This window comes from Physcomitrium patens, chromosome 10 (assembly GCF_059467195.1).
Source record: "Physcomitrium patens ecotype Gransden chromosome 10, ASM5946719v1, whole genome shotgun sequence".
In the NCBI taxonomy this organism is placed as follows: Eukaryota; Viridiplantae; Streptophyta; class Bryopsida; order Funariales; family Funariaceae; genus Physcomitrium; species Physcomitrium patens.
Genome location: NC_143419.1, coordinates 9,201,103 through 9,228,955, shown reverse-complemented (window position 1 = coordinate 9,228,955; position 27,853 = coordinate 9,201,103). Strand labels below are relative to the sequence as shown.

At 32.4% G+C, this 27,853-nt stretch overlaps 2 protein-coding genes across 2 annotated transcripts; both read left to right on the top strand.

Annotated features, from left to right (window-relative positions):
- Positions 1-6,272: 6,272 nt before the first annotated feature.
- On the top strand, positions 6,273-7,822 carry LOC112287487 (xyloglucan endotransglucosylase/hydrolase protein 9). The gene has a single exon (XM_024530515.3). It carries the CDS (start codon positions 6,539-6,541, stop codon positions 7,409-7,411), a length of 873 nt encoding a protein of 290 aa, XP_024386283.1. The 5' UTR covers positions 6,273-6,538; the 3' UTR covers positions 7,412-7,822.
- A 10,791-nt stretch (positions 7,823-18,613) lies between these two features.
- On the top strand, positions 18,614-27,090 carry LOC112287373 (uncharacterized). Its single transcript, XM_090253943.1, has 7 exons — positions 18,614-20,335; positions 21,514-22,897; positions 23,010-23,212; positions 23,373-24,182; positions 24,677-24,885; positions 24,954-24,978; positions 25,067-27,090. The coding sequence occupies exons 2-7, from the start codon at positions 22,576-22,578 to the stop codon at positions 25,865-25,867; spliced, it is 2,370 nt and encodes a 789-aa protein (XP_090110069.1). The 5' UTR covers positions 18,614-20,335; positions 21,514-22,575; the 3' UTR covers positions 25,868-27,090.
- Positions 27,091-27,853: the final 763 nt, after the last annotated feature.

Sequence of the window (27,853 nt, the reverse complement as noted above, 5' to 3'; positions counted from 1 at the left end):
AGGGCATATTTAAGAAAAAATATGAGCAAGATTCTTAATTATGGCATTGTTGTCTTGATCATGCAAGATTACATAAAACAATGATATTAGACAATGAAAGAATACTTAAAACTAAAGTAGATAAATTAATTTGACAACATTAATTTGGAAGAAAATAAACAAGAAATTGAACATCCAAAGAAGGTGCAACAAGAGAAAAAAAAATATTAGAACTGATACATGCAAATTTATGTGGTCCTTTATCAATTACATCCTTATCAGGTACAAAATATATTTTTTTTATTCTTGATGACTATTCTAGAAAATTGTGAATATAATTTCTTAAAGAAAAAAGTCAAATATTTAATAAGTTCTCAAAATTCAAGGATATGATAGAAAAATAAAGTAGAAAATATATAAAGAGTTTCACAATCAATAATAGAAGAGAATTTATGGAACAAAACTTCTCAAATTTTTGTACAAAAAATGGAATTATTAGATAATTTATACAACCATATACACTTCAACAAAATGATTTAATAGAAAGAAAAAATAGATGTTACGGACATATATATTTACTTTAGTAATTACCTATATGATTAAATAGATGTAAATAAAAGAAGATTCATTTTATAATATCTTCTAAAAAAGCTTTCTAGAAGCTTCATAGATGCTGCTTTGCTTTACATGTATTTGTAGTTAATTGATAGGTTGGAAACTTGGTCCACAAGCTAGCCATGTAACACACATGTTAGTAGCTTGTGAAACAAGCTAACTATATGGCACATATATTGATAATTTGCCTTGCAAGTTAAATCATATGTCTAACAAAGTCAATACATGTTGGAGGTCTTGTAGAATATCATTACATAGCCCTTAGTCAGAGAGTATATATGAAGCAAGAATGAAGCCTCCTTCACTCTTGTCAATACCTTTCTAGTCCTTAATCTTGTTTTAAGACTTTCTAGTCTTCTTGTCTTTGGCAATAGCTATTCTAGTTCAATATATTATCATCTTTGAATGATTTTTTAGTCTTTTCAAGTAATAAGAGAGTGTATTAAAAAAAAAATTCTATGAGATTCATATCCTTGAGAATAGATCAATATTAGACAAAGCAAGGTGCATGCAATTATCAAAAAAATTACCTACCTATCTATGGCCTAAAGTAATTAAAATTATAGTTTATATTATTAATAGATTATATACTAAAATAAACAAGTCAAATATATCACTTGAAGAAGCATTCTCAAGAATTAGACCAAAATTACATCACTTGAAAATCTTTGGATGTTTATTACATATACATGTTGGACACCAAATAAAAAATAAATTATGACCAAGATCTATTATTGGCATATTTATTAGCTATGATGAATATACTAAAGGATATACAATATATTTGCATCACCTCAAGAAGATCATAGTATCAAGTGATGTAATATTTGAAAAAAATAAATTTATAGACTATAATAAAATTTAAGATGAAAATTTTTACAAACAAAAATATTACTATAAAAATATCAATAGAAGAAGTTTAAAATCATAATAAATTACTAGAAATACAAGTAAAAAAAAATTCAACAAAAGACAAATCTATCAAAATATATCCAATCTATAAGAGAATATAGAAATTGATGATGAAATAGAACCTGAAAATGAAATACAAAATCTTTCTAAAAATGCATCTCTATTTGAATTTCAATAATAAAATATAGACCAAAATATATCTAACTTTAGCTACACTTTGGACATTGAAATTGATGAATGGCCTAATATTAAAATCAACAATGACATATCCTTTGTCAAAACCATAGATCCTTTAAATTTGAAGAAAAACATGACTTAACTTCTACCAATTGTTACACAAGCACGTAGACAAAGCGACCTCTTGGATGGATGAAAGATCATTTTATAGGAATGATGATACTATCAAATATATAACCAACAACATATTATTAAGTAGCACAAAATAAAGGATGGATATAAGTTATGCAAGATTAAATAAAATTTATATACAAAAATGAAACTTAGTCTCTTATAAATCTCCCATTGAGCAAATCTGCTATGTGCACAAAGTGTATGTTTAAGGCTAAATTCAATACAAATGGATCTTTACAAAAACATAAAGTGAGGCTTGTGGCACAAGGATTTGAAGAAAAAGAAGGAATCAATTATGACAAAACATTTACACTAGTAGTTAAATGAGCAACCATTTGGGCAATGATATTGATTGTAGCTCAAAAGAATTGGAAATTATACCACGTGGATGTAAAAACAACATTTCTTTATGGAGAACTAAAAGAAGAGGTTTATGCCACACAACCACATGGCTTTGAAATACCTAGCAAAGAAAATATGGTATGCAGGGTACAAAAGGCATTATATCGTTTAATACAAGCACTGTTTGCCTTGTGAAGGTGAATAGGCAACAGAGAATCAGGAACATGATCTGCTGGCAAAACATTTTTGGCATTCTCCTGATCGGGCGATCCTGCAGAGGTAGAGAACAATCAATTCTCCAGCCCTCTCAGCAACCAATTGCAAAGTTGTGAACTAAAAACAAGCAAAGTTTGATGGCCAGTTAGAATGATCGATCCTAAAGACCTCAGTAATCGTCAGTCAAAGAGCTAACAAAGGAAGAAGCATTCAATCACAAGAAATCGATAAAATCCTCTAGCAAATCGCATTGACCATCTTGTACCAACCCCGTTATTGAAATTTTGAGCCTCATTGAATTTACACCGATTGCCTCCTTTCAAGAAAGAAACCCTCGCAGTTTACTACAGTTGAAAACAGAATTTGGAACCTCCGGGGCAAAGAGGGATATTGAGTTGAACACATTAAACCTGCTGGATTGACGCCCCGATGTATAGAACCTACCAGGATATAGACACCAACTTTGTAACTGCCGAAAACAAATAGACTAATAGGTACTTAGTCCTAGATATTGATCCAAACATAAATAGGATATCCACCGAACAAGAGTAACTTTTGCTGTATAAAAACAACCCTGTAAATGGAACAACAGTTCACTTGTTTTATCACCTGTAGTCGTGTCCTAGCGTTCGGGGATAATCTTTGTGTTCAGTGATTTTTACTCTTGCTGTGAATTATAGAACACTGTGGGTCATTGGTATTGTATGCCGACTTCTTTCCGTTTAGTGATCTTGCTTGATAAAGCAAGAATCGACAAAATGTACTGTTCGTTGCGACCACACACTTGGTCTCACAGGCATCAGAGTTAGTAATTTCAAACGTGATATTGAGAAACTCAACATGTAGTTAAACCTGTTATACGCTGGTGGTATGACGAGTGTTTGAAGACCCAATCTGAATGTTTGCATGTAATCCTGAAACCTGTAAGGCTTCGGAAAGGTTTCTAGCAGCCCACCACATTAGCAGTAAGCTAGAAAGCGGATTGCGTACCTTATTACGCAGTCTCCGTCCTTCTAACTTCGTTTCCAAACGCGAATCTTTCAGGGAGCTAACACCAAGCAACATGTAACTTAATTCAACGGAGAGGGTTTTTCAGATCCCTTTCTGTGAAAGAAAAGATAGAAAGATTGTGAACACAAAAGCAACATTACGCACGTGCTTGCAATTGCATTCCAGCATCACGCAACGATCTACTCCGTAAACCTTACACCAACACATCTCTAGTTTGTACCGAATGCTGCAGGGGGGGGGTCAGCTCTATCAGAGACTGGTGGCGCGAATCAGGATTCAACTCCGACAACGACGATGGAAACGAACATCTGAAATCTCCAGTTGTCTGACACCCACTTCAAGATAAACACTTTTATCCAACAACGTGAATCTCAACTCACCCTGGATGCCCAACACACCAAGTCCAGAGAGTGGGTCACAACGAATACAACTGCAAAAGAATGGACTTGATGTCAGTTGATTATGTCAAAGATAAGATTTGCTTTGGCTTTGGCTTTGCTCTGTTCCGAGGCAACACAACCACGGTGGCAGCAGTGACAACGGTGATTGTGCGCAGTAACGTAGCATTCATCAAAGCTGGGTCGAGATCTCGCACGTGAAGCTTTGCAAGGACGCCTTCGTGCAGGCTAGTGGTCATGTTTTAGGATCTCCATTGCTTTGCTTTACTTTATCTTTCCTTGCCTTGCCTTGTCTGCGAAGCTGCTCTCATCTCTCACAACCTTAGCTTCACACAGTGCCTTGCCGATGCTTGTCACCTCGGATGGTTGCAAGGTGGAGTGATGGCCACGAGACTTCCAGGCCAGGCCAACCGCCCTTCACTTATGCTGCCATACCAGGGGTCTTCATTCAAATGACTAACAGTTTTTTCGGTAAGTTCAAGGGTGATACGAGTATCTTAAGGGTGCTACACGTAGTCCAAGGGAAGCTCAAATGAAGATAAGTTATCTCAAAATAGTGTAACATGTGTGAAATAATTTTAACAGAAAAAGAAGAATAATTTTTTTGGTTTCTGTTTGAGTTTCAATTTGTTATCTAATAATCATTAAATATCTATCTTGCTATGCACTTGAGACTCTGTTGCAAATGTCATTTTACAAAGAAATAGAAATTATATATAAAATAAATTTAATTTTAACAAATAATAATTAAAAAGTCAATAAGAGTTAGTTGTAGTAGCAATAGCAAAAATTGTGGTGGCATTTGTAAAACCATTTATTTATGGAAATAAATTTGAAGATAGTTTTGCAAAAGTACTTCACTCCACTTTATATTAGTTTTTATAATATTTACTACAAAATTGTGCAATGTTAGTAATAGTTGTGTAATGTCATAATAAACAAGTAGGTTGGTAATTTAATATAAAAAGTCAAGTAAAAAAAATGGATCCAATGATGGATTTATAGTAGACTTGTATTCTTAATGGATGTCTTAGGGACTTTAAATCCATTACCACCTTCTTGTAAATATTAGACAAAAACTAATTGGCTTATATAGACCTCTTCTAATTTAAAGAAGGAATTCTCTTTTAGATTTGGTGGCTTCATCTTACTTTTAACATGTACAAAAGTCTATTCTCCAAACTATTTTTTTAGTTGACATTCTTGATTTCAATAAAATGATTTTCTTTGGAGTATTCTTTTAACCAAATATAATATTTCTAAATTTATTTACTAATTCATTAATTAAAAAATCCACAAAAGATAGCATAATAAACCATTGAATAATGCACATTGATTATATTATATAAAATAAATAAATAAATTAGACATTATATTAGCATTTTTTTGTTTTAATATAAAATCATGTATGAGTATAAGTACATTTTCTACAATTTACTTATTCATTCCCAAATCAATCTATTAGTTTTGGTGGCATTTGAAATAAATTGGAATTATTTTTAAAAATAAATTCTAATTTTTGTAAAATTTTCATTCATTATTATGGAATAGTATAATTGTTAAGTTCTAATCATTTGAATTTTAAATTTTAGATGTCTCTTAGTCTACTGGATTGATGAAACCATAAATCTAAGCATCCTTTAATTATGAAAACTTTAATACTCAATTGTAGAATTTTTTTATAAAATGACTTATTTTCTACAATTGTATAATTAAAAAGAATGACTCAATTGTATCATTACAAATAATGACTTATTTTCTACAAAGAAATTGTTATAAACTGCTTTTTGGGAAATTTTTCAGTATAAAAAAAAACACCATATTTGAAGTTGAGATTAGCTCTTTGTATTGTTCAATATTTTTAAAACTTCACTGTGTTAACTTTAAGATTCTCAATATGTTTTATGCAACATCATTCACATATTTGCCATAATTGGTTGTTAAAATATATACACACACGCTTGAGATGAGTGGACTGGATTTAAAAGAAAATCTTCGTAAGTAAGGAGAACCACAGTGAAATCTTTCATTTTATTTTACTGAGCTTTTTGAAGTCATAAATTCAATCAATGTCATCTAATTTATTTTTGTCAGCTCCATAACCTAATGAAGTTAATGGCTGAACCTCTAGCGTTAAAATCACCATGTTCGAAACCTTTTTTCTCAAAAGAACTTCACGAAAAACAAACTGGATTCGTGCATTAAACGGCCTGGTAGTAGATCATGAAATTCCAGATTACGAGCAATTAGACAAGATTTTTGCAACCTTTCATCCTCAAATGAAGCTTCGAGTGCAGGGTCCTCCTGGTGTCCATTAAAAATTGTTTCCAATACTGTTAAACCAACCGTAAAGTAGATGATTTCGGTGCCCGTTTCTTCCCATTCCAGTCATGGTAGGTTGCACTTTTGCGAAAGTTCCACGGCGTCGATCATCATCCACGCTGTAGATGATCGTCACCGGTGCCCTCCACCCTTAAATCACCAACCCCATTTCGCCGATCTTTACTCCAGTCTCGACAGTTGCAAGCTGAGTTTGATCAGCTTATTCTCAATTGTAGACGTGCAGATTGTATTCAAGCATCTCCTTCAACATCTATTCACTGATAACGTCGAGACAAGGAGGCGTGGTGTTGATAGCAGGGGTTTAACAGATCGCCAGCCCCACTCTCTGTCGTCGGATTGGAATTCAGGAGCGGAGTTTCTGTGATCCAGTGATGGAATTCAGAATCTCAGGATGTGTCCAATCAGTAATGCTGCTGCTGTGCTTGAGCATGGTGGCTGCCGCTGCCTCTCAGTCCATCGCTGACAGGTTCTACCCCTGGACTGACAATGTGAAGTACCCAAGCAGCAGTCGAATGCAGCTTACCTTGGACCAGCGATACGCTGCAGGCGCAGTGTCGAAAAAATCATGGACGTACGGTGAATGGAGTGTGTGCATGAAGCTGCCCGCAGGGAACTCTGCCGGCACTGTGACGACGTTCTACATGATGTCACCACAGGGAGACGCGCATTGCGAGTACGACATGGAGTTCCTGGGAAACAGCACCGGACAGCCCTACTTGCTTCACACCAACGTCTTCGTGGGCGGACAAGGGGGTCGCGAGGAACAAACCTACTTGGGCTTCGACCCCACCGCAGACTTTCACTGCTACAAGATCCGGTGGAGCAAGGACCTGGTTGCCTTCTTCGTGGACGATGTCGTGGTCCGGATCTTCCGCAACCTGGAAGACAAAGTGGCTGGGTTCCAGTACTGCAAGTTCAAGGCCTTGGGGATGCATGTCAGCATCTGGGACGGCAGCTCGTGGGCAACGCAGGGAGGGCGTGTGCCTATCAATTGGAACAGCGCCCCCTTCGTCGCGACATATGAAAACTTCCAGATGAGTGGATGTGAGGTGAACTCGATTGATAAGAATGCACCAGTAGGGTGCCAGAGCCACCCTTCCGCGACTGGGATCCCAGTGACCCGCGATCAGGTGCTGCAGATGCAAGCCAGGAAGGCTTCCATGATGAAATACGATTACTGCACCGACAAAGCGCGCTACAAAGTCACACCTCCCGAGTGTCCTTTCAACAACGTGTACATGTGAGAGCATTGCTGTTTGTCACTCCAAGTGTGCTGCTCCGTATGTTCCGATTGATGGTGCTTGCTCGGAGGTGATCTGCTCCACTCCCCTGGTCGTGGTGAGACTCGTTGTGTGATGCCATTACTTCCCTTGCATTGCCGCTATGGAGTGCGGTGATGATCGACAACGTCCCCCATAGGCTCAAAGGAATTATATATTCTATGATCTGGTTTCTTGTCCAATTTCTCTAATGTTGATGTTTCGGATAAATATTGTGCTTTGAAAAAGTCCATCAGGATCAAATAAGTTGTTTGCTACATAAAACTAAATCATGGACTTGCAGATAAAAAATGTTAATCTGCGGTTGTTTGGTTGTTAAGTGATTTTCCAGTGTTGGATACAGAGATAATTTCAAATAAACCTGCTTTTCTTTTCTTTCTTTCTCCCTCCTATTTTATTTTATTCCTTTATTATTATTATTATGTTTTCAAACAATGCTTTCCGTTTGAAGTATATTGGAAGTTACACAGAGTTGGAACTTGTGCTATGGAAAAGTGTTTGGCTTGACTATTCTATGTTGATAGAATTATATGCTTGAAAGATATTTACAATTTACAATTTAGAACAGAATGTGTTTGCATATGTAATTCATCTATATTGGTATTAATCAATTTTCAACTTTTCATTTAGTGTTTTACTATATATATATATATATATATGTGTGTGTGTGTGTGTGTGTGTGTGAATGTTTTAATATTGAAATGTTTTTTCATTTAGTTCTTTACTATAGATATATATATATATATATATATATATGTGTGTGTGTGTATGTGTGTGTGTGAATGTTTTAATATTGAAATGTTTTTTCATTAAGATTAAGCTCTTCTGGAATGTAATATAAAGATAATATATTAGAAGAAATTCATTTTTGTATTTCAATATTAGTATGAAAGAAGGAAATGAATTATGATGAGATTATATATGATTGTTAATGAACTCAATAAAATAATAATAAGTTTAAGATAAAAAAAAAAAACAAAAAAAAATCAAAAAAACCTCTATAAATGTTTTTATATTTAAATTTGATTTTTTTTAAGTATAAAAAAAAATTATCTATATTATATATACTATTTTTAGTATGATGAATCATATATTATTTATCAATTTATTTATATTATCTAAAAATAAATTAAGATAATAATTTATATAATATAGTTTATGTAAAGTATAATTTATATAAAAAGATTGATTGTTATTATGATGATGAATATATTATCAGGGACATGAATCTCAAAGAAAGAGAATCCTTAATACACTCTTGTGTCACTAAAGAGAATTAGAAAGGTACTCAAAAGGTAATGTAATATTAACTAAAATAGCTATTGCCAAAAATAAGAAGACTAAAAAGTCTTGAAACAAGACTAAGGACTAGAATAGCATTGACAAGAGTGAAGAAGGCTTCACTATTGCTTCCATATATACTCTTAACTAAGAGCTACGTGACAATGTTCTATAGGACCTCCAAAACATGTTGACTTTGCTAGCCACATGTCTTAACTTGCAAGATAAGTTATTTATATATGAACCACATGATTAGCTTGTTCTACAAGCTATAATGTGGAGTTAATTTTTTCCACAATCTACCAACATGTGGTTAACTTGTTGGCTAAGTTTCTAACCTACAAACACATCTAAAGTCAAAACCGCATCTATGAAGCTTCTAAGAAGCTTTACTAAAAGACTTTATAAAATTAATCTATATTCACCTACTTCTACCTAATCATATAAGTAATTATTGAAGTAAATGTATATGTCTGTGATATTACCCCCATTTCTAAGAACGAGTTCTATGAAGAGCGGTCTTCATATGTTGAAGAAGTCTAAGATGCGACAAATTATACTTGCCACATACTCCGATCTTTTCTCTCTTTGAAGATTATTGATAGACCCTCTCAACTATTGATAGTGTTCTATACTAGGACAAGAAGACTACCTTGTTATTTAGTCATTGTTGAGGACTTCGTAACTTCCTTCAAATAAAATATTTGGAACACTGTCAAGAGTTGTTCCTACCTCTAATAAAATCACCAAACAACAGGAGTTTCTTCCAAGGTCATTGTCGGAGTAGAAAGAATTTGCCTCAAGAAAGCATTGGACTTCTAGCTGCCACTAAATGCTCAATCAAATCTAAGATATAAAAGTATTAAGTTTATATATATAATATATTCTCTTTTAGGGCAATTACATCAATACATAAGTCCAAGTACCAAGAAAACATCCAAATGTATGATAAAGTATCTTAAAACCTTATATATCCTTATGAAAAATATTTTTTGAACTTCAATAGCTCATATCTCACGATTGCACTATCCAAATAATTCTAAATTTTACAAAAAGTACTGATATATTTTCAAAAACTATCACAAAAAAATTCAAAAGAAAATTCATTACGAAACTTGAGATATCACCAAAATCCTTATAGTAGTTTTAAACCCTAGCTTATATATATCTTCATGCTATTTTCTTCATATCTCACAAAATAAGTACTCAAATATCATAAAAATTTGATCTATAACTTTTTAACCTAATAACTCACACTTATAGAAGTTTTGAGCTAAAAATTCATCCAGAAACTCAAGATATGGCTCCAACCATTACTATCAACAAAATGACTCACTTACTACTTTTGAATTACATGTGATGTCTTCAATGCCCTATAATTCCTTCATTTTGACATAGAATTTATCAAACAGTATATATAAAGTGTAGCCAAGAAAGTTTTCTCTCTAACTTTAGTTGTTGATCTTTCATTGCTCTCTGTACACATACGTTATGCTTCAAAGAGTGATAGTAGGTACAAATTTGACACCTTAACTTTGAATACCTATATCTCCTTCACAAAAACTCGAAATCACATAAACTCTTCATCCAAATTATATCCAAAATCTTGAACTTGTTGGTCTTAGCCTCCAAAGCTCGAATGACTTCGAAAGAGAAATCCTAATCCCTAATAAGGCCTCAGACAGCCTCCTTGAAGTCCATTGGATATGGCCTTTGACTAATAGGAATGAAGATTCGCATTCCTTGCCTTCATCCAACCATGCCTTGCTTTCATCCCTTTCAATAAGCCTGCTACTAGTTAAGATTTTCTTCTTTAGGCTCTAATCTCTTCTCAAGGCTTCATACTAAATATTTAGATCCTATAATCTTTTTGAAATGCTATAATCAAAAAAGATAAAATTTAAAATAAAGATTCTTATATCCACTCTCTTTAAATTAATCTATTAACCATTCTAACATACACCAAGACTTATAAACATATTAAATGTCCTAGCTAAATTTTACATACTATAAGCAAATACAATACAATATCATATTACCAAACATATTGTAACTTGCCATCTATTCAAGGAAGGACATGTCATTCTTGAGGATCTTCATTTTGATTTAACCGTCTTGAAGGTTGTGACAATCGCAATGTCTCATCTGATAAATCTACAAATGAAAGGTCTTTAGTTGAATCTAGTGGTTATTGATTCTCCATCTCCTTAGTATCACAAATACATACAAGCTACAAAGAAAGATAGAAGGTAGAATGTTATCTTCTTTTGATCTTGTTTCTTTTATAGCAAAGTTTTTCTATTCTTTATCTTAGTTTTGATGGATTTTGTAGATAAAAAGCTTTAACTTTCTTTGTTGTATTTTCAAGATGCTTTGATGGCTCCCATGTGCATTCACTAATATTATATCCATGCCAATAAACAAGATATTTCAACTTATTTCGGCGCTACCTTGAGTCTAAGATTTCTTCTACCTCGAACTCTTGATTATTATCTACTTCTATAAGAGGAGGTGGCATTTGTCTTCTTTCCAAAATATTCACTGTCTTATATAGCTTAAGAAAGGATATGTAAAATACAAGGCGGATCTTCATAGACTTCGATAGATGTAATCAATAAGCAACATGATTGATTTGTTCATAAATAGAAAAAAGGTCTTAGCCTACGATAGTCCAACTTATCACAAGGACAAGTAGTTTTGATATTGTGATGAAGTAACCATACCTTATTATTTATGTTGAATTGTAGTTACTCTTTGCAATAAGCATCTATGTTAGTCTTTTACTATCCTTGAGCTTCTTTTAATTGTAACTTCATTGTTGCATGTAATTTTGAAAAATGATTTACTAAATCTTCTATTATAGGATTATCAACTTTTGAAAAGTTAAAAGTATCAAGTCATAGATGATAACCATAATTAGCAAATCAGTTTGAGAATAAAAACTCAAAGAAAGTTTTATATCCACTTTTAGAATCTTGAATAAGATTCTCTAAAATCTTGATACAAACTGAGTCTCCCTATTTGATATAATATCTTTTGACAATTCCTAATAGTGCTAGATATTGTCAATAAAAAGCTTAGTTATTTCTTCACTTAAAATAGATTTTGTGTATAGTACAAAATGTGTCATTTTGATGAAGCAATCTACAATTACAAATATGGAATCATGTGAATTTGAGACTAGAAGATCTCTGATAAAATCCATAGAAACAGAAGTCCATGGTTGTTCTAGAATAGATAATGGTTGAAATAGTCCATAAGATCTATGGCAAAGAGTTTTGGATCTTGAACAAGTATCACATGATTATACAAAGTCTTTTATCGCCTTTCATATTTGCGGCCACCAAAAATCTTTAGATATAAGCTCTAAAGTCTTATTGTATCCAAAATATCCTACTACAAGAAAGTCATGATGTGCTTGAAGAACACGTAAACGTGTTTCTCTTTTTGGAACATATAGGCATCCTTCAAAATAGAGAAGGTTGTTCTTGAACTCGAACATTGAAATATCATGAGACTTAAAAGAAAGATTCTTGATATTATGAACAAGAGAATCAAAAGACATACTTAATGGAATTTGCTTAATAAAGGTTGAATCAATAGTCAATGTTGATTTTATTGCTCGAAGATGAAAATGCTCAGGCTTCAAGAGAATCACTCTTTATTGATCAAAGGATGCATCTCCTTCTTTTGATGCAAGATAAGAACATCTAAAAAAGGCATCTAATAGACCTTGTTGTTTTTTGGCTCGATAAATGATCTTAAAATTGAATTTGGATAAAGACATGCTATAATGGACTTGACGACAATTCAAAACACGTGTTGACATGAAGTACTCAAGGTTCTTATAATCTATATATATGGTAAATAGACTTGAAGCGCCTTCTAGATAATGATGCCATTCTTCAAATGAATCTACAATTGCAAGGAGCTCTTTATTATATATTTCATAATTAATTTTGGTTGCTGAAAATTTTCTGGAATAAAAAGCTATTGGGTGGAGCTTATCACTTGTTCCTATTTGTGAAAATATGGCACTTATAGCAAAGTCTAATACATCTTTTTCCATAAAAAATGCCTTAGAAAAGTTGACGCAATACAAGATTGGTACAAAAGTAAATTCCTTCTTTAAAGCATCAAATGATGTTTTTGCTTCTTTATTCCATTCAAGTTTGTTTTTACAAGTCAAACGTTTAAGTGGAGCTGCAACTTGAAAAAAGTTTTTGATGAAGATTTAGTAATAATTAGCAAAGTCTAAAAAGTATTGCACATCTCCTATTGTTCTTGGAATCTTCTAATTTATGATAGTTTGGACCCTGTTGGGATCCATCATAAGATCTTTGTTGGAAATGATGTATCCTAAAAAGTCAACTTGAATAGTATAGAATACACACTTTTTCAACTTGGCATATAATCCTGCATCTCTAAGTTTATATAACATACGATGAATATGAAATTCATATTTCTCTATATTCTTAGAATAGATTAGAATGTCGTCTTAGTAAACAATGACAAAATCATCTAGAAACTCACAAAAAACATCATTCATAAGATGTTGAAAAGTAACTGGTGGATTCGTGAGTCTAAAAGGCATGACATTATAATCAAAATGACATTACCTAGTTCAAAAAGTAGTCTTCTATTCATTTCTTTCTTTGATATGAACTAAGTTATATGATCCTCATAGATCTATTTTGCTACAGATCTTTGCTTGATTGAGTTAGTCAAGAAGTCCTGAAATGAAATGCAAAGGATACTTATTCATAATGGTGATCTTATTAAGTCCTCGATAATCTACACACATCTCCAAAGATCCATCTTTTTTCTTCACAAATAAGATAGGAGCTCCGGTTAGGAATTTAGAATGGTGTATGAAGTTCTTTGCTAAGTTTTTATCAATGTACTCCTTTAATTCAGCCAACTCATTTTGTGATAGGCTATAGATTGGTCTGAATGGTAATTGAACTACTTCTTATAAATCAATTGAACAATCATAAGGTCGATTCTCTAGAAGAATATCTACATTTTTTTTTCAAAAACGTCTTAAAATTTTTCATATTGGCCAAGAATACCACTTGACATTTTTTTACCATTAGAAATGGGCATAGTATATATAGCAAAAGATGATCCTTCTTTTGCAACATGCATGAAAGCTCTCGCATCTATCAGTAAAGGTTTGGAAGTACTAGATTTTTGTACTTCTACTTTGCTAACTCAATCTTCAATTATACTAACAAAAAAACTAAGGTTACAAGAAATCTAATCTATTTCAAGGTTATATTTTTCTAGCTACAATAATCCTAAAATAATCGGATTGGATGGAGATCTTATTATATTAAATACTTTTAGACTTTTATAATCTTTAATTGTTACATCTAAAGGAACAATCTCATGGGTAACATTTCTAGAAGACAATGAATGGCCATCTATGACTTCTACATGTACGGATTTAGTTTTTTTGATTAAAGATATTTTTTGATTTTTGACAAAATCTTTGTTGATAAAACAGGCTGAGACTCTTGAATCTAATAAGACAAGGACTTTGTGATTTTTAGGTCCTAAATGCCCATCTATTGTAAAATAAGGTGAGGGGTCTAAGAAGAGAATAGAACCTTTACTAGATATTGCACATAATTCCAGCTGCATGGTCCCTATTATAGTTGGAAAAACTCGTTTACTAACACATTGTCTTCTTTAGTAATTGTGCTCCTCATTTTGTAATTGTATTGCTTCTTTGAAAAATGTTGAGCAGTGTACCTAGTTTTTCTACAATATAAATACAAACCCTCTTAGTAATGTTGAGTCTTTTTTTTGTTTTATGAGAGATTTAAAATATATTGTATCAATTTGCATTGATTTTGGCCTTGATGAATATGTTTCAAAAAACTTAGAAGTTGTTGCTATTATGTGACTTATTCCTCTCTAGTGAAGTCTTTGTTCTTGATGCCTTTCAAATAATCAATTGTCACATGCAATGGCTTAAGAAATAAATTATTCTAAAGTTTTTATTTTTGACATTATTAATAACAAATCTTTGACAATATCTTTTAATCCATATCAAAATTGATTGATGAGTGCTTTGTCATTCCACTCCACATTACAAGCAAGATTTTGGAATTCAACAGCATATGTGGTGGCTCATTGTGATCCTTGTTGTAAAGATAAGACTGTAGTCTCTACTACTTGTTTTTGATTACTTTCTCCGAATGTCATCGTAAATACTTCTAAGAATGAATTCAAATCATAAAAGAGTTGTAAATCTTTTTCTATTGAAGGTGTAAATTAAAAGAGAGCACTTCCTAATAAAAGTGCCCCTATGAATCCAACTTGAGTAAATCCATCAAGTTATTGAAAAAGATGCATCTTTAGATAAAACTTGACTTGTTGCAAAAATCTTCAAAATTTTGATCTTGTTCCATCAAACTTCTCAGGCATACTAATCTTTGTCTCTGTCATACTTATAGAAGCAAAACTCCCTGGATTTGGTTGTGAGGTTGATCTACTTGCTTCCTTCAATTACACAACTTTTTGTCGTAGACTTTGAACTTCTTCCATAGGTGTAGGCATAGTACTTCCATGATTCACTTTACAAATACTTGAGATTTCTACTCTAAGAGTGTTAAAAAGCTCATGAAGATCTTGAAAAGTTACAAATCTATTCTCACTTCTACTAGATGTAGCGTCCATAATCTTTCCTTCTATAGGCAACTCAAACAAATCCAAAAAGTTGAATTAGAGGAAGGTAATTTGTAACCTCCAATAAAAAAATCCACAAAGAAGGATAATCCACTCTCTTTAAGAAAAGATCAGTATTAGAAAATAAGATTATTTTTTTTTATTTGTTTGTTTAAAAACTAGGTAGTCGGCAACCTTTAAAATACAACAATAGAAGTGGGATAATTCACTCACTTCTAAAATAGGAAAAAAATAATATATTAGTACTCTTGTCAAATTGTCAAGGACATGAATCTCAAAGAAAGAGAATCCTCGATACACTCTTGTGTCACTAAAGAGAACTAGAAAGTCACTCAAAAGGTAATGTAATATTAACTAGAATGGCTATTGCCAAAAACAAAAAGACTAGAAAGTCTTGAAACAAGACCTAGGACTAAAATAGCATTGAAAAGAGTGAAGAAGGCTTCATTCTTGCCTCCATATATATTCATAACTAGGAGCTACATGGAGATGTTTTATAGGACCTCCAAAACATGTTGACTTTGCTAGCCACATGTCTTAACTTGCAAGACAAGTTATCTATGTATGTGCCACATGATTAGCTTGTTCCACAAGCTATTATGCGGAGTCAACTTGTTCCACAATCTACCAACATGTGGTTAACTTGTTGGCTAAGTTTCTGACCTACAAACACATCTAAAGTCAAAACCGCATCTATGAAGCTTCTAAGAAGCTTTACTAAAAGACTTTATAAAATTAATCTATATTCACCTACTTCTACCTAATCATATAAGTAATCATTGAAGTAAATGTATATGTCCGTGACACATATTTTTGATCTTGAATAAATAAATAAAAAAAAAATATTATTATTATTTTTTAAAAAAAATACTATTAAATAGCAAGTCTTTTTATTTTGTTCTAAAAAGTTTTTTTATTGTAATATACTTAAATAATATATTAAAATAATTTAAAATTAATGCTAACTTTTAAGTTCTTAAAATAGTTATATAATAATAATAATATCAAATCTCTCTCTCTCTCTCTCTCTCTCTCTCTCTATATATATATATATATATATATATTTTATGTTTAGAATCTGGTATAAACCAAAAATTAATTTTATTTAGTTTAATGATAATTACTTGCAAAAATATGTATTCAAAAATTCAATTATATACAATAAAAGATTACAAAATAAGAGTTTCATATAAAATAAAGTAATAATTTTTATAAAAATAATTTTAATATTTACAACTAATGTTTAATTTTTTAAGAAGATTAAATTAATCATTAAAAAGATTTCTATATAAATAAAAATAAAAATTTCTAATTTAGATAAATACAAAGTGATAATCAGTTTGAATTTCAATCAACCATTGTAGTTAGAAACTTCAATTTTAGTTACTATGTATATATATATATATATATATATATATACATCATATATAATATATGATTTATTTTATTTTATTTTAATTTTTTTTATTCTTAAAATAATATTTTATATGGTTTTTGGTATAACATAATGACTAAGAATAAAATACATTGCATAAAAAAATATGTATATATATATATTAAAAATTAAATATTAAACATTTACATTATTTGCTAATATGAATTATTTATTCTTTAAACTAACTATTAACCATTGAGTGTCTTGAATAAATATTCTAATATATTTTATTAAAATTTCTCTATCTATCAAGGTACATAATTTATTACAAAAGAAATAATATGTTTATTTTATTTTATTTTTGTAGATACATCTATTAGATTAAAACCATTTCAATAATTATTATATATATATATATATATATATATATATATATATATATGTGTGTTTGTATGTATATATATATATATATATATATATATAAATTATATTGCCTGTTTGCTAATTAATATCATTTTTATAGAATAAATTATTTTTCTTTAGAAGTTATTAATTATTATAGTAACAAACACTACTAAATACATAAATTCTAAATAGAGATTGTTTCAAGTTTTTAATTAATTACTAGAGATTATAAAGTTTTGAGGGCTAATTATTAAGGAAGTAAGCATAGATATATATATATATCAATTCTAAATCACATTGCTCAAAATGCACATTTTTAAAGACTAAAGTATTTAAGATTATTCAAGGAAAAAAATCAAATTAAATTGTAGACTTGCCAGAATGTGCTCAATTAACTAAACAAGATAATAAAAAGCAATAAAATTTATACATAACTAGAAATGTGAACAATTTTATGTGCAAATAGCACTTGTACAAAAGCAATGTAAGTGTATAATTTTAAAGCATAACATTGGTATGTAGTAATAATGCTTACAAAGAAATAAAACAAATACAAGGTTGCATAACTTTTTTTCACATGCAAAGAAATGAGGAAAAAAGAATTAAAAATCTCAAAATTTAAAGTTTACTACTTCTTATGTTAAAAATTTTGGAAATTGGTCTCATTAAAAGATTTTAAAGTAAATTGCATCATTATTAATTATTTTTTATAGAATCATTATATTTTTTTGAGGTAAAAGAAATAAATATTCACATATTTAAAAATCATAAAGTACAATAAATTTAGTAAAAATAATTGGCTACCTAAAAAACCAAATGGTTATTGTCAAAAATACAATGTCAAGTTAGTCTTTTTACAACCTCTTTGTCTAAGCAATTAATGGTATTTTTAGAAATAATAAACCCCATATTAATCATATTCATTCATATAATTTATCTTTTATCTTTTCATCCTTAAAAAAATCAAAAAAAAATCAAAAAAAATTTAACAAGAAGGTGCATAAACTTTTAGTGTGTATATACACATCTACTATTATATGTGAAGTTCGTTTCCAATTATAAAGACACCTTTTGTATTTAGTCAAATTTATTTTTTATAATATGACTCATAAAAATATTTATTTTTTTATAAGATTTTATATTTGAATTATATATTTTTATTTAATATGCAAAAAAGAATCTATTGTGTGAATCTTTTTACTCAAAAATTTGTACTTACAAGTTTTTAAGCAAAAAATAATAATCCTTTTGTTGGTTGTATTTAATATATGATTAAAAAAAGATAATAATTAGAACTAAAGGAGTTAGAAAATTTTCTACAAAACCAATACATATCTTTTTTGCAAGATTTGACAAAAATAGTTGAAAAATTATAATATTTATAAATATATTTTATAATATTTAATAAATTACATTTATAAAATTTTATTTTATTTTATTACTACTTATTATTGCATTTTTTTATATTTAAAATCTTAATTCTTTTAAATATCTTAGAAGTTATAATTTTATCTTTTATCTTTCAATCTACAATGTAATAATTGTGTGTGGATATTTAGAAGATAATGTAAAGTGGCTTCATGCAATGCAAGATGTGGCAGCAGAAAAATTCTAAGTATAGTAAGATAATTATTTGACAAAAAAAATTCTTTTTGAGATCTTTTGGATGTTAAAACTTTGTGAGATGCAAATATTATAATTATGATCAAAGGTAATGTTTCCAAATTACACTTATAGAAGTCTATTCTTGAATTAAATTATTATTTTTTTATTATTAAGATATTATAAGATATCAAATTTTTACAAGAATTATTCATTGATATTTTGGGTCTAACTCAATTAAATGACAAGATAACCAATTACTTGGTAGCTGCACAAGGATGCCAACTATTATCAATCTATATATTATATAATCTAATTAAAAAAACTAAGTTTTTAATAACATTTATTAACTTAATGAAAGACAATGTATTCCATATGGTAGAAATGTAGCTATTGAAATTGACATTAATTAAAAAAATAAATAAATATTATTATTATTAAACCAAGAAATATATTAAAGTATATTTTAATGGAATTTTATTAGCATTTTTGTGTAGAAGTCACAAATTATTAGATTTTTTTCTTTTATTATTATAACTTTATCATTTTTAAGTAAAAGAAATAATACTCTCTACTTTTATGATTATGTTTTTTATAAGTATAATGTAATAAATTATTTTTCTTGTAGAATTTGAATTTAAATGATTGCTAAAATTTATTATAATATTTATTTGGAATAAAGCACCAATAACCAATAAGAGTTGTTTTAAGACTACGAATAGATTATTATCAGATATTATTAAAAACAATAAGCCATTTGATGGAATTTTTTTTGTATTTGGCAAGAGCTTTTATCTAATTTGGTTAGTTTTTTATCAAAGTATAAGAATTTAAATTTTTTATGTAGGTTTGAATTTATTGTATTAATTACTATCTATATAAAAATATGATTGAAAATCAATATAAGTTTGCCCAAAGTTGATAGCATTAAAGGATATAAAAATAGAAACTTTGTACAATATGTACAATACGTACTTCATATCAGCAAAGGATTAATAATCCACCAATATTGATAATGATAAGATTGTATGTATTGTATAATACGATTATCCAAAAAATTGACATATAATCATACAAAAATTATTGAAAGAAAAAAATAAAAATAAAATAAATTAAAATGTGATAGCTTCGCCCATGAGCGTACATTGATTCCGGAATCTGTCGACAGAGTGTGGGTGATGTGACTACAGAAACTCATCCATCCACTGAATCAACAACAGACAGATTCCTGAAGGACGAAAACCGCGGATAACGGTTGATTTCTTGCTGTGGATGGATGAGGAGTTAGTCATCGGGTTGCATCGGGTTGCCTCGATGTTAGCTGAGCTCTGGGCTATTCTGACAATTAAGGAAACAGTCCGACGTGAAAGCTCTTTCACGTCGCTCTGTCCGCATGGGCCCCCGACGCCCCCTCACAGGCCACTCCTCAACGTTGCTGTGTTGTTCTCTTCCCCACGGAGCTGCATCTTCTTCGATCTCCGTGCGCTTCTCATTCGTTGTTGCTGTCTGCTCGCGGTCAAACGATACAGGTTCGAAGATTGACGTCATTTTACTCATTCATATGCACTTCTACATGATTTTTAAAACAAAAAATCAATCGATAGATAGCCGATCATTCGGTGTTTTTGTGGTGCGTAGCGAGCTGGAATTTTTGAGAGCTCCTTCGTTGTAGTGTGGCGGGATAGTTCAACTTGGAGTCGTTTGCTTGATGTTTTAAGATTTCAAGCCGGAATTGGAGATTAGTTGGCGGTAGTCGGAAGGCAACGTAGGTGTGTGTCGATGAAATGATTCTGGTTCTAAACTACAGCGTCGACGAAGGTGGTTCTTGTCTACCAACGGGTGGTCTCCGTTGACACATCGTGTTTAACCGAATAAGGTGTGTGGATGTATTTGGAGTACAGGTTGTGGTGCATGTTGTGGAAGCCAGCAGGGATGCTTTTGAGGCAACTTCAAGGATTTCGTTTTTGTTCTTTTGACGTGGTGAGGTTTGAGTTGCATAGATTCTGTAGATGCACTGATATTTAGCACATAAACATGCTCCTTACTTAGACGACATGCTGAGAAGCTGGACTGGAGCTACCGAGTTTCAGACAAAAATGTATTCATCAGCATAAGTATGCCTGCTTGCGCATTAAGGTCAGTTTTAAATCTGTCATAACGCAACATGACAGATGGTGCGGATTTACGAGTTTCTGAGTGAAACCGCATTAGATTCGTCCATCCAGAGCAGAAAGTTGGAAACGGAATGTGAAGCTAACGTTCGAGTAATATTCTAGGAAGTTTGAAGATTAGGAGGAGCTAAAATGTGTTAGGTGCAGTCATCAGGGAATACTGGAGGATGAAATAACAGATGGTGTAGTAAGGAAGTAAACTGTGGAAAATGTTGAAAGGGTCACGATTTCACTTGGTCAGAAATGCATTGAGACCTCCGGTGTTCGAGTTTTAGTTGAATGCGCATTGACAATCTGACGCTAAATGATGCTCTTTGCACAGGGTAAACTTTTACAGTGCACAAATTGACCTGCGTTCCAAGGCGCATTTGCTAACCATGACGTGCTTCACATGTGTCACCTTCGTTTTATTAAATTGAACAGATATGTATGACAATATGGAGAGAAATTCTAATATAGGCTAGAGCTGTTATGATATGGCTCCTTTTTCACTCCGGACAAACTGCCCTACTTACCATTCTTGAAATTTCTTACAGGTCAATAGATGAACTGAATGTGTGATTGGAGTGCTCGCGCAAATTCTGATCAGAGACTTTGATCCAAAAATGTAAGAAGCTGAAAGATCCAGGAGGCCGTTTTGGGACGATGGTATGGACTCGTTTATACCTTAGTCTAGGAAATTCGAAGGATTTGGTTTCCAGGTTTGTCATTTTACGTGAAAAGGTGAAAAGGTGAACAGTTCCCGAAGATGAAATCAGGTGTGCGACACTGCACATCACCTGCTCTTTTAATTCTCTTGTTCTTTCCTGTCATATCATTCATCAGAAGTTCAATTCAGAATACATGAATGCAGGGGGGAGAAAAACCTCAGATATCAATATCATTAAATGGCGATTTGGTATATGAACTTTTACTTCCACAGAGCTTACCCATTCATAATATCTCGGTATCTGAAGGGATCTTATTAAGCACGCATTAAATTTTAATGATCACTTTTGGCATTTATTCTTTCTAAGTGTGTGACTAACTACATATTAAAGATTCACTGTCACGAAACAAGTTTTGGACGAAGGTCATCGTAAAGTGCTTGAAAATTACAGAGCGTCATTGTGGTATAGTGAACTATCAGTGGCTGTGCTATAGATCCCTAGCTGGAATTGCTCTTGTGTGAAAAACTTTATGGTGGAATGCCATAAAAGATTTAGCTCTATCTTCTTTGATGTAAAGGGCGGCGCGTCAAATGTGGAGAGGGGTCTTCGTCCGGTACTGAGAGGTGAAAGGAAATTTGCGTTGGGTTGGCCTAATCTTCTATTTGAATTGCTCCTCAAGCCGCTTGGCAGCTTTGTTAAATCCTGATAGACTGTGTTTCACTTAGGAATCAATGCTGGTTCGAAGGAACTTAGTCGAGAAATATAGAATGAGTCCCTCATTTGTTAAGTCAGAATTGTATGCAGATCATGAGTCTTTGTAAGATCTGCAGAATCATAACACACACAAATGGAATTTAGTGTTCGGATAGTGTAATGATTGTGTTCAACGTAGATCCTGTTTCATATAGTGCTGTGTGAAAGGGATCATTCTGCGAGCAAAGAATCTGAATGCTTTCAGACCATTTAGTTGGATGCACCTTTAGTTTTTATTGTATTTCCAATTTGACAAGTAATAATCAGTACTGGTGTGTGTTGACCATGGCAGAGGGACTTAAGGAATTCTCTCGCAAACTTATGAATGTTGATGCATTCATTCCTGAGATTCAAGGATGGATTGAACAGAAGCTTCAGCTTTCTCTTTCAGGAGAGACCGGGTTCCATTCACCTTTTCAAGTTGATCAGCTTCGGTTACTCGATTATTCATTAGTAAGCATGTCCCTTCAGCAGCTGCTACGAATGCCGGTTTCTCAGACATGTGCTTCTTTACCAGGTAAATTCTTTGGCTGTTGCAGCTACGTCTAGACAGCAGGGATTCTCTCGACGTGAAGAGCTGTTGCAGAAGGCTGATACTAAGGGGTTCAATTTTTGAAAAAATCTTTTAGCAGAGCCTGCTGTATGTCTTGCTGTGGAAGATTTTATGCATACGGCAACGCAACGGCTGTGGGAGACGTTTTGGGATGCATCCGAAGAACCTGCGCCAACGCCATTTTATATTTTAGGTCCACAAACCTCTGCTTCAGAATCTATTTCGGTATTTCCGTTTCCCATAACTCTCCCCCAGTTTGAAGTTTATTTTTCTTCTATTTGAAGACAATTATTCGTCTCAAGAAAACGGTTAATTGTTTCAGTGCATTAAACGCTGGATTCTAATAGGTTGTATGGAGGCCTTGGACATCTATCACCGTGCATCTTGGAATTCAAAATGGAAGAAAATATAATAAAAGTAACAAAAGAAAAAAATATAGGAGATTAAACGATTTTTGAGTCACAGTGATGTTTGCTTTTGTTCCGAATCGCATTTTGATATCATCTTACCAGCGATTCGTTCATCGACAAGATCACTCATCAATGTGAAGGCCTTGGTTTTCGATAAGGTGAGTTCACTGGAGCGAGAGGCACCACTGCCTGGGGCTGCTATTGTTGCCAGAAATGGTTCCAGTGGAAAAGGTGGACGTGTACTATGGGACCATGTTGCCGCATATGTCGAAGTAAGAGCGGACATTACAGGAGCTAATTCTAAGAGTTTGATGTCGGCTACATCTTTAGAGGTTATTGGGCGCGCTCTTTTTCACGGGCTTCTGATGCTTACATCGAGATCTCTAGCTAAAAAACCATCAGTCCATTACAATGCTGATACTGCCTACATTTTACTTGTGAATTCAAGAAACGGTGGCGTTGTTAGGCTCAAAGGGGATGTTTCGAAATTGGAAACCAATACAGACAAAGTGTATGAGCGTGCTGCTGAGTGGATTAAAGAACAAGCGCAAGTTACTGTGTGTCCATTGGAACAAGTGTGGAATAGGTTTGGGAATGCAAATTGGGGAGATATAGGTGCTATGCAACTTTTACTTGCAATTTTCCACTCAATTGAGCAATGCCGAGGTCCTCCTAGGAATCCACTCGCAGAGATGGCAGCTTTGCACAATGGGAGAGTACAGCGTAGACTGATGAAACGTGAAAGTTTGGAGATGCAAGAACCGGGTGAAACAGGATCTTCACAGCTTAGTAATTCGCTTCAACGCAGCAGCCGGCGTGGGATTCTTGAAATAGAGGAGGTGAGAGAGGTTGGAGACATAATTCCTGATGTTATTGATTTTAGTTTGGTCCATTTGTTAACTCTCAAAGATGGATCACAATGTAGTATTGTATTGCAGTCTATGGAAGTCCCCGACTAACTCAGTTGACAACCATAGAGTGCTGGCGAGCTTTTACAGCTTAGTCCGTTTTCTCCAGCTTAAATCGTTACTATCTAGCTGTTAGATCTCCTGTCCACTACTCTCCACTTTTTCACTTGTGTGCTTTTTTGACAGAATGTTTCTATGGTTTTCATGTTCAAGAGTTTAACATGTTACAGTAAGTACTAGGCAAACCCTTACAGCAGGGGCGATCCATCTTCTGCAAGCGTTTACCAGATGGATTTCGCCTTTTGATTCAAGTTCACAAATCTTTGAAGGTTCTAACAGCAACTGGCATATGTGAAATTGCTATGCTTTTCTCTAAAAATGTACAGATTTTGAATTGTCTTCTCAAATTTTGCTTTTTGTAACAGGAGGTTAAGGGCAAAGATAGCCGACTCGCCTCTGAACATATTATGAAGCTGGAACCAGGCACAATTTTTTGGCTTGAGAGCGCCCATTGGCAACGAGGGTTCCAGATTCAGGGGCTCCTTGGCAGAAGGAATTCCTCTGTGTATAGTGCAATATCTCTGGACGAGGTTGGAAAACCTCTTGCTGTTCATGTTGGAGCACATGGTATGAGGTAAAAATTTTAAGGGTTGAGCGCACTTTGCCGTTGAGCACTTCGGCGCTTGGAGTCTCGATATTTAGAACACCTAAACTCTGCTCATCGAAAGTCAATTACGAACATAGCTGTTATTTCAATGGTATTTTCTTGACATAGTCATACATCTCTGTATTGACACAACAAATGCGTGGGCCAGGTCCAGAGGCAGACGCGAGTGTTGAATACAATGCAACAGAGAGGTATTTCCAGCAAATACTTGGCCCAGATTATTGCCTCCGGCAGACTGATGCACCCAGGGCCTTGCTCAAAGAAGAGTTCAACGAGTCTTTGTGATCATCCTTGGTGTGGAACTCCAGCTCTAGTCACAGCTCCTATAGGAGAAACTGTATACTTGATCTTTGAAAGAGAAGGTTTGTTTCCGGTTGAAGAAGCCCTTCGAATATGCCATGATTGTTTGTCAGCACTGCGAAGTGCCAGCTCAATCGGGATTCAACACGGAAATATCACCCCGGATCACGTCATTCGAGTGACAGGCAGTGATGGAGAGCATTATTATGTTGTGTCGGACTGGGGTCATGCTGTTTTAGAGGAGAGGGACAGTCCTGCTTTGTCTCCACAGTTTTCGTCTACAGCAGCTTTACAAGATGGAAAACTATTTCCTGCTTCTGACACAGAGAGTTTGGTATACCTTCTTTACTACATCTGTGGGGGACTTATTCCAGAGTTCGATAGTATGGAAGCAGCCTTGCAGTGGAGGGACGGGATATGGGCACGGCGGATCATCCAACAACAATTAGGCGAGGTGTCTGCTGTTTTGAAGGCCTTTGCAGATTATGTAGACACTCTTTGTGGCACCCCGTATTCTGTTGATTGTGATATATGGCTGCATCCCTTGGCGCGAGCGCTTGGTATTGATCCCAGCAAGAGTGAACTCTCCTCTGAACGCTTGAAATGTTTGGCTGAATCTTCTGGAACTTCTGCACCTTCAAAAAGCTGAAATATTCATGATCGTGATTCCTCCACTACATTTTATCAAGGGAGTCGTAAAGACTTAGTTGAAGCAGTGGAGGAGGTTCCAGTGCATGGCTCTTTATAACTCAACCACTGAGCTGTTCCAAACCTGAAGATCATCGACTGAGCGGTCTTTGGAAGAGCTAGACCCTTGATGGAGAGAAAATCTACTGCTCAAGATAGTTTGGAATTTAATGTATCCACAACTCTTAATACACAAGAGTACTGGGCAGACTTGTTCCACACTTCTAGAGATTGGAAAAGTTGAGATTGGTTTGTTGTTGGCAAAAATTGATGCCATGGCTTTTTATGATGTGAAGATAAAACATTTGAATTATTCAGAATTAATATGTGAAGAGATCACAAACCTTGATTTCCTTAAAGGAAGTGTGATTACACCTTTAAGGTGTATGTTTATCAGTCATTTAAAAAGTGCTTATATCAATTATATAATTAATGTTTAAAAAGTGCTTATATCAATTATATAATTAATGTATTCTATTTTTTTTGTAGAAGAAAGAACTACCATTAGGAACTTTTTCCTATGCCAAGATAAGATTTTTATAGTCTTTATATAAAAACATCAGGTCCCATCTTTAATCAATGTTAAAATTGGATTGCATATTTTTGTGTTAGTTTTTTTTTTTAAGTTAGAATAAGAATATAGACAAATAATCACATTTTTCTTAAATATCTAGAATATTTTTATTTCTTTATTACACTAAATAATAATTATATTTGTCTTAAAATATATTCTATATTTACAAATATTAAAGGTTGGAAAAAATAAAATAAAATATGTACAACCTAAGTATAAGAAAGACAAACTTTGATTGCTTAAAAGAGGCATTAGTATCCAATTGGTACTTGACAAATCATTGGTTGAGAGGAAGTAGTAAAAAGATTCAAACCAAAATCTAAGAATTTGATTTAATTTTAATAAGGATTTGTGTGAGAAGAAAAATTCAGATTTCTTTATAGATTCTATGAATCTTCAACTTGCAAGAAAAAAATCCTCTTTTTAAATGTACTATTAAGAAATAAAATTATAAATTTTATTTAATAAATAAAATAATTTTAAACTTTTGCAAGAGATAAAAACATGGGCAAAGATGTCATCTTAATAATTAAAAAATATATATATCTAAGTAATGAAAGTCTTCATGTTGAAAAAACGTGTATCACAAAACAAACATTATGTTGAGATACCATTGAAATTATATTTTCAAAAAAATAACCATTTAATGCTTGTAATAGAGTAATTAAGAAGGTACTTAATTAAAGTCAATTTTTTTATTGTGAAGTAAGAATGTATAATCCTCTTTTGTAATAATATGCCAATAAGAAGAATTAGATTCATGAAGCATCTTATAAGATAGAATCAGTGTCAAATATTTATATTAAAAAGAAAAAAAAATGCTATATTGTCATAAAATTATAAAAATACCCATTGGTTCTTATAAAACTATTAAAAAGTTTTAAGTAAATAAGAATTCATAAAGAAATTTTGTTATGATTAGACTTGGATTAGAATTTTATCAATTGGTGCAATAGATTACAAAAATCAATATTTGGAGGTAGAATTTTATTTGGAGGTAGAATTTTATTTGGAGGTGGCAAACCAAGAAGCTAAGATGTTGGTCTTAAACTTGTAAGAAGATCGTAAATCTTATTAAATTCAATAGGAAGTGAAAGTAACTTATTAAAAATGTCATCAAAATATGTTTTTCTAGAAAATAATAAATGTTTTGAAAAAATTATACCTGAATTTTGAAAGAAGTTCCTTGTACCAAGATAGTATAGTCTATAATCTTTAATACCCATATGCTTGTTATAAGCTTCAAACATACATGGAATAGTTTTGATATTAAGATTTAATTTTATTTTTATTAATAAAATAAATATATCTAAAATATTTAAAAATACATAGGATTGTTAGATTAGGCTTATTCCTATTTAAAATTTGTAAAAT